Source organism: Cynoglossus semilaevis, chromosome 9 (genome assembly GCF_000523025.1).
Source record: "Cynoglossus semilaevis isolate Cse_v1.0 chromosome 9, Cse_v1.0, whole genome shotgun sequence".
Classification (NCBI taxonomy): Eukaryota; Metazoa; Chordata; class Actinopteri; order Pleuronectiformes; family Cynoglossidae; genus Cynoglossus; species Cynoglossus semilaevis.
The window spans coordinates 3,734,912-3,743,407 of NC_024315.1; the positions used below are offsets into that span (position 1 = coordinate 3,734,912).

The 8,496-nt window shown below is 42.0% G+C and overlaps 1 protein-coding gene across 1 annotated transcript in view; it reads left to right on the top strand.

Moving 5' to 3' along the window:
• The window catches only part of cacna1ib (calcium voltage-gated channel subunit alpha1 Ib), a 136,423-nt gene that overhangs the window by 103,105 nt on the left and 24,822 nt on the right, over nt 1-8,496 (top strand). Inside the window, 3 exon segments of the mRNA XM_025058458.1 lie at nt 4,797-4,975; nt 5,817-5,943; nt 7,835-7,981. Coding sequence (XP_024914226.1) covers nt 4,797-4,975; nt 5,817-5,943; nt 7,835-7,981 — 453 coding nt within the window.

Consider the following 8,496-nt stretch of genomic DNA (forward strand, 5'->3'; position numbering starts at 1 on the left):
CCCCTTTTGCTCTTCTTCTTCTTCTCACTTCAGTTCAATCTCATCTCCATGTTTACTGTCCTCTCTTCACCACAGTCTTCCTCCTGCACAAATCACTTTATGTCCACTTCCAGAGAACACGCCTGTACTTTTGACATTGCTATTAAAGCAATTCGACAGTAAATGTTTTTTTTTGTAAATAAATAAATACAAAAACCTAAACTTAGTTATACTGAAATTTATTCCATCAGTGAAACAGAAGCAGCGCAGCACAGTAAGGGCTTGGATTTGAACCAGCAATCATCCGTGAGTGTCTTATAATTTGATAAGAGATGTGGCCGCGCTCCTGAGTAATTCCAGGTTCAGTTGTACAAAATGTACAAACATTTTTTATTTTCTCACGTCAAGATGTCAAGGTAGGATTGTCCGACTGTTTAGAGAGTTGAGGCGACACGTTTACAAAAGTGCTCTGATATAAATGGGTAGATTGAACTTTGATTTAACTGTCCGGTTTATTCTTCTGCTCGTCTTTGGTTGGAGTTGAACCGACAGCTTCTATTTGTCATTAAAAAATGTAAAAAGTTAACAACGGTTCTTGAAATGATCTGACTCTACTGTTCAACCAGACCATTCTTTTTTTTAAATCTCATTTCACTCTTATTTCCTTTAATTAATTTTTCCTTTCTTTCACTTTTCTTTATTCTCTCTTTTCAACTTCTGCTCTTTATTTTCCATCTCCAGTTTTTTATTCCATACTTCCTCCTCCTTCCTTACATCCCAGCTCCTTCTTTTCCCATCAACTCTGTTACTTGGAGTTTAATCACTTGCGTTTGTCCCATTAGCGATGGCCGGCTTGATAATGAAGTTAATTAGAGGTCCATCGCTCTTCTGCTGCCTTTTAGCTACTCCAGGGCGCTGTCGTCAACAGCTACCCACAAACGCACACACACACACACACACACACACACACATACTGTTTTTAATCCATTAATCTGCTGTCCAAAAGACAGGGCATCATCCATTATTAAAGGCCTGCTGTCTCCAGGCGTTCTCTGCATTTGTTAGAAGGCTGTGGTGATTTATTTATGACCAAAGATAATGAAGACATGTGTATATGAAGATCATCTGCAGCTCTGCGCTGGGGCCCGGCCCACACTGCTCTGTATTTGCATCTGGCCCTGAGCTGAACTGAGCTCCACTTGTTATTTTATTCCTCACGCGCCGTCGTCGTCGTCGTCGCTGGTTTTTGCGTCTAAACTTTAGTCACTGGTTTGTTTCCTTCCTTTGTTGATGTCACAGTTCACACACGTTATCTTTAACTGCCCTCCTTCATTTGCACCGAGGTGATGCCTGAACGCCGCTGTCAGTCGTTGACATCTTAGTGATGTAGTGATCCAGTGCAGTAGGTGAGGTTTCTGGCCCAGGGACACGTTGGCATTTTTGTGGAAAGAGTTGTTTTTCTTCTGGAAGGAGGACAAATCTTTTGTCTTCTGTCCAGACTTGTCTCTGGTGATTGATTTATTGTTTGTATCTTTTTTTTTTATTGAGATGTTTTACCCTTTATTTGTCCTGGGGTTTGTTTTTTTAACCTGTAATAAAATGACAAGATGTTTTACCCTTTATTTGTCCTGGGTTTTTTTTTAACCTGCAAAAAAATGACTATTTTGAATTTAGAGCAAAAGTCAGTGAAACCTGAGGAAATCCACAGGTTTCAATCTGGTTTTTTAAACTGAAAGAACATTTGAAAACTAATCTCATCCACAAACCTTCAATATTCTACAACGCAGGAAGTCTCTGATGTAAACTCTGCTTGAAGACGAGCTTAGGTTAGAACGTAGAATAAAAAAAGAAAATCAACATTTGAACATTAGTTGTTTTTGTCCCATCTTTTATTTATTTTTTCTATTATCCGGTTTTAGAACTTTTTTGTCTAAGAGTCATTATAATTTACCATCGTGTCATGTGACTGCGCACATGCAGCCTGAATAAAACTCATCTAAATTAAAATTATTCCTTCATTACTGGGAATATATTCCAACATTTGTGTTAATTTCCATCTTTTCGCGGATGAAGCCGAGAGTCATAGGCGAGAGATCGCCTATGACTTATGGGTAATCTCTCGGCTTCATCCATCTTGGAGAAGCAATAATTAAACAACCGTGAGATGAGCAGTTCCTGTCTGCTGTCCACCGTACACACACACACACACAGGTGTTTGTACGTTGTCGTAATTCAAGAATCATTTTCAGTCAATCTCCTAATCTAATCCTGATTGCTCAGCCCAGCGCCTGTCCTTAGAAGAAGAGCCAATAGGAACGTTTCTTTGGACCGTTGACGCCGCTGACGTCCATATTTGGCACGTTTGTGTCTTTTTTGTCACACAAACACACACACACGGTTGAGACTTTCTCTTATTAGTTTTTATTGTTACATTTCTTTTCTCTTGTTTTTTGGTTGGTAATAAATGTAGAGCAGGTCTTTCTGGAGAAACGTCTTGTTTCCATTAAAGGTTCTTATCCTAATGTTTGCCAAAAAAAAAAAAAAAAAAACAAGCTCTAAATGGAGAACGATGTCTGTTTTTTAGGCTTTAAATGTAAATGCAGAGCTGCTTCCAGACATACTTCTGTTTTTGCTCTGTGTATGCCATTCAGACGGAGCGTTCACAGGTCACATTAGAAAGGATTTAAAATACCCGGAGTCAGACTTCACTAACAGAACTCAGTGTAACACAGAATATAAATAATCAGGACGACTTTGATGCATGGACATAATTTAGAAACTTTTCGTCAAATATTTCATTAGTTCATAAAGTGCTGACAGAGTGAGTCTAATCCAGGGGAGGGGGGGGTTAAGTTGGGTGAATCTGAGCCTCCCCTATAGAGTAGATAAGGGACGACCCCCCCCCCCCCCCGGCCCCTAACCCACTCACTCCTCTGCAGTAAATCTATCTTCTGTGCTCCTGGCCGTGATGAGAATCAACAACAACTGCTGGAATGTATTTGAAAATGTTTTGTTTTTTAACTTTTCAAAAAAAGGGATTCATAAATGATTTTTTTTGTGACAACAAATAATTTCATTTTATGCTGTGACACTTTGGCACCCCCTAGGGGAGGCGTGTCTCACGCGTGTGACCACCGCTGACCTCTAATAACAGCTAGAAACTGTCGTATTTAGTCAAAATATTTACGGTGATTGGCCGACTGTGAGTGATCAACTATTGATCAACAACAACTTTAAAGGTCAACACCGCATCATTCAGGTGACAATTACGATCAGTCCAGTCATTCCTCTGCGCTGTAGTACAGTGTCAGTGCAGTTGAAGGTGTAAGTGGATGTGACACACACTCACCGTCCTTGTCAGTCACAGACGACAGTAGAGCAGCTGACTGAGAGCTCCGCCTCCGGCCCTGGATGTGCTATGGATTTTCAATGGGGATCAGATACATAATGGAAGGACAGTGGTCCCGGGGGGGGGGGCTGCGTCCATAAACAATCAAATCAATCAAAATCAAACACATGCATCATAACGAACACTGTCGTCTGTCAGAACGTGACAAATGACCTGGTGTTGACTCTGGTTCGCTGATGTTCGCTGGAGTTCCTCAGGGAACCGATCGAAGGTGATCGTCTTTTTATTGTCCTTCAACGACTCTGTTCTCAGGTATTCTGGCTCAGCACCAGAACTTCTGTCAGAACTGAGGAAGGGTCCTGGATCATCCAATCAAAACAGTCCAGTCCAGTCTGATCCAGTTGGTTTTTTCAGATTTTCCACAAACCAGAAGAACATTTGAAATGATTTTAATATTTTAGTCCTTAGACTAAAAGTCGTGGCCTTTTTTATGAAGAAATAATTCTGCTCTGAAACAGCACTCAGAGAAGTGTGTGGAGACTAATGGAGGAAGAGCAGAGAATAAATGAGGCTTTTAGTCTCATTTTGTCTTGGAACTTTCTGAACTATCCTCTTAAGTAACAGAATGTTCTTATCCACTTAACCTTGGAGATTGCTTTTATATGTTGTTGTTTTAGTCATTACCATTTGATATCATTTTCAAGGGACATTTTTTGGGGTGATTTTATTTTTTTCCACCCTCTCTTACGTTGAGATATCTTTTTGTCGTCTTTCTGGTTGAGTTACCCTTCCTTCCACCCAGCTGTGGGGCAACAGGGCAACAACGTGTAAACCAAACAGCAATAATTCCTGCTCATGTGTAGATGTGACAGATACAAAACTATTTTTCAATATTATCCTGACTTTCTCCACTCTGCGACGATCAAAATCATTTTCTAATGAGTCAACAGCGAAGTTCACCTCAAAAACAAACGTCGACTTTGACATTTCTGAGGATCCAATATTCCAAAACCCATGAATTATAAATGGAATGTGGATGAGCATTAGAGGAGAGGGATTTCCACCAAACAAATCTGAATTGCCTCCCCTCTAATCTCCTCTCGTCTCCCCCCTCTACCTCCTCCTCCTCCTCTCTCGTCTGCTCCTGGCTCCTCACCTTTTTCTCTTTTGAACGTTTGCGTTCTAACGTAAGGATTAAGAAGCTTTCATTTGTTTTTCCTTTTTTTTCCTCCTGCGCTCCTTTCATCTACTTTGTAAGTTTAACACCTTCGCCTCCATCACAGTCCTCCCCTGCTCCTTCTCCTCCCTCCCCCCCCATATTTACTGGCTCTCATCTCTTCTTCAAACATGTCCCCTGTGCTCCTCTCATCACGGTCTGTCCCCGATGAAACTGCCCCGCGAGTGAAGCCTGAGAGGAGATCTGAATATCAAAGTCAACCGGCTCCTTCTCCTCCCTTCATCTCCTCAGGTGGTGTCCATGGGTCTGTACCTGGGGGAGACGGCCTACCTGAGGAGCAGCTGGAACATTCTAGATGGCTTCCTGGTCTTCGTCTCGTTAATTGACATCGTGGTGTCCATGGCCGGGGGGGCAAAGATCCTGGGGGTGCTGCGCGTTCTCAGGCTGCTCAGGACACTGCGCCCCCTCAGGTTGGCAGAGGAAACTCACACTTTTTTTATTATTATTTTTAGTCGTGATGACTTGACCTGTGGGCACTGATATAATTCATCATACATTCACAGCAGAAGGACATTTTAGATGTCATTAAAAAATGAAAGTAAATCTGCAAAAAGTTTTGCAATTAGAATTTGAGATATTTTTCTGCAGTTTTGTATTTTTTTAAGTTTATTCTGCCACATCTGGCTGTTTTATTTCATACTAAAAAAATAATAAATAATAATCATTTGAACTTTATTGATCCCATACTTGGGAAATTCTTGTGTTAACAGCAGATCTGCTGCAACAGACTTCCCCTTGGGGGCGCCACACATGTGGTTCCTTTGGGTTTTTAATTTCATTTCAAGATAATGAGGTGTATTCGAATAAAAATATGAAAAAAAGGGAAATGAAAAATTAATATAAAAATCATTTTTCTGAACAATATTTTTTTGTCAAATGTGGATTTTAATTTGTTCTCCGTCTCATCCGTCTTCCGTTGACTTTTATTCCCTGAACTGTTTCCTCTTGGGACCTTTTTAATTCCAGGTGGGAAACAACGGCTCCACGGTACAACTTTAATCATTTTGGGTCCAACAGCTCCTGACAGAGGAGTTTAGGTGGAAGCAGCCGGTAAATACATTCACCGGAGGTCATTTTGGTCCAAATGAATGAACTCTCAGTGTGAAGTCATTAAACCCACGGTTCCTGCACCACCGTCTCCACTTCTCCTGTTCAATCACCTTTGTTTCCCTGTGTTCTCATCTTTCTTCTTTATCTCCCTTTTCTTTTTTTTTCTTTTGTCTCTTCTGCATCTCTGCCTCCGTCCTCCAGGGTAATCAGCAGAGCTCCGGGGCTGAAGCTGGTGGTTGAGACCCTCATCACATCCCTCAAGCCCATCGGCAACATTGTTCTGATCTGCTGTGCTTTCTTCATCATCTTTGGCATCCTCGGTGTTCAGGTAAACATAATTAAAAAGAAAATGCATCTTCTCCACCTCTGCACCAACGTGAACTCAGTTAGTCGGAGGGGCTGCTTATTAGTCTGTTTGGCTTTGAACTCTGACCCCCAAACCTCCCGTTTGGCCACTTGAGACTTTTTTTTATTCGCACATATAAAATTAAAGGAGGTCAAAATATTTGTCCTCAATTAAACCCTGTCTAGACTGACACATTAAGACCTAAAATGGGAAATTAGGAAAAGTGAATGTGAACTGAGAGTGTGTCCCGGTGTGAACCTCCACTGAAGTCATGCCCCGACTGCCCGACTCCGGAGGCTAATTAGAGTAAACACTAACGAAATGGAACAAAGGAACAGCAGCAGCAGTGGATGGAAAAACCAAACAAAACATTCACCATAATGAACGACAGCATTAGGGTTATGTTTAAATCAGGTAAATCAGAACACACCTGCCGTGAATGAGGTTGGTTCAAAGTTGGCTCAATCTGATCCGATACTCGGGATCCGCTCCGACATTTTGACGACTTGTGACCTCCGCATTTTACCTCTTCACCAAAGTGAGCGTGGGGGAAATGTTTTATGTGAAACATCACCTTTCTTTGGGGGGATGAACTTCACCCACTGGGGCGATGCCACCTAGTGTTCATTCATTAGATCACACTCTGTGTACAGGTGGGGTCACCTGACCCAGTAATGAACTGACCCTGTGTCGCCGCTTAAATTTGATTTCCTGTCTACAGGAGAAGTCAAGCAGCGCCACCATGTGACTAAAAACCAGAGCCTGAGTCAGGCTGTACCTGAGGGACTGGAGTTGAGTCTTATTTGGGTTTTGAAGTATCGTTAGAATACACAGGTGGTCCTTGAACCCGTCCACGTCTCAGTGACCTCCACATTACGCTCTCCCTTAGGCGTAACTGACCCACCGCTCCAGTCATCGTGCTGTTACAATCTCAGATTGGTGTGAGGTACAGCGTCACTGCGGTGTGACTGTCACTACAGTATTTGTGTTCACACTAATCACTTCACACCAGCGCTGATTAATCACAACAATCAGCGGCGTTCTGTTTCCCTCGCTCTCACATCATGTTGGGAATAAAAGCTCATTTGTCAGAGGAGCACGGTGGATTTATCAAAGGTGGGTTTTTTTTTTTTACCCCTGGTTCAGCTGACGGCACGGTTCTATTGACACAAACGGCAACAAATATGATAGAGAATTTAACTTTGACACACGTCTCTGGAGAAGTAGAAGTTTGAATGACCTCATTCCTCCTGTCTTCTGCTTATTGCTGCCGTCTCTAAACCTTACATCATGGCTGGTCTCACCACCGTCCTACAGTAGAAAAAAAACAGTTCTCTATCCAACATTAAATATTTCTCTTTTACTGCACAGTAAGGAACGGTCTTTTGTTCTATATTATCATTCACAAAAAAATAAAACAGGACACTTTTTTTACTGCATTTTAATGCCGTAACACAACAGTACTATAAAAGTTCCTGCAGTTTCCTATTTTTATTTAATTAGCTCAGCACCTGGTATTCTTTAGTAGCTAGTCCCAGATCCCACCGTGTCCCGTCTCTTGTTTTTACGGTCTCTGTGCGTCCACTGTGATGCATCGTTTCACTCGGTCCCAACGTTGACGTCGACGTCATTAAACCAGACCAGAGTCATATATTTCTCAGGAGGGACTGAAAAATACACACGGTGGAAAACAAACTTCACTTAATCGTCAGCCGCACACTGTCATCGCAGACAATAATTATGAAATGATTTCAAAAAGCTGCGTGAAGCGGCGGCACACAGGCGCCGGGCCTCGTGGTAAAAATGGTCCTCGTGTTCGTCTGCCTCTGACCCCTCCTCCCTCCCCCACCCCTTTCTTTTCTTTTCTTCCCAGCTCTTCAAAGGCAAGTTCTACTACTGCGTGGGTCTGGACGTGAAGAACATCACCAACAAATCCGACTGTCTGGCCGCCAACTATCGATGGATTCACCACAAGTACAACTTCGACAACCTGGGACAGGTACAGCCAGCAGGGGGCACCGTCCCACACTGACAGGAGGAGGTTCAGTCATCACTGGTCATGTGATCACTGCAGGAAGCCTCAACACAACACTTCATGTTATTAATTATCATTAATTAATCATTACGTGACCATCGTTCTGCTGCTGCGCCCCCTGGAGGAAGTAGGAAGTATTTACCACTGGATCTATTTATAGCAGCCGTAGCAGCACGCCCCCTGGTGTAACTAACTACCACTTGGTCTCAGCAGCAGATCACTATACGTATAATGCTGCTAATTATTTTAATTGCACTAGTGTTACGTTTAGTTTTATGTCGAGGCTTCGACTTCTTCCACTGAGATGAGATTATAATAAATGATTTAATGACACACCAGGTGAACATGTGTGTCTTTTAACGTCATATTTGCAAAATATTCTTAATATATTTATACCTGTTTTACCTGGCAGTAAGTGACGGGTGTTTCTAGAATTTTTGATTCGATACAATACCAAAATACTTTTTTGATACTTATCGATATTGATTTTTTTTTTTTTT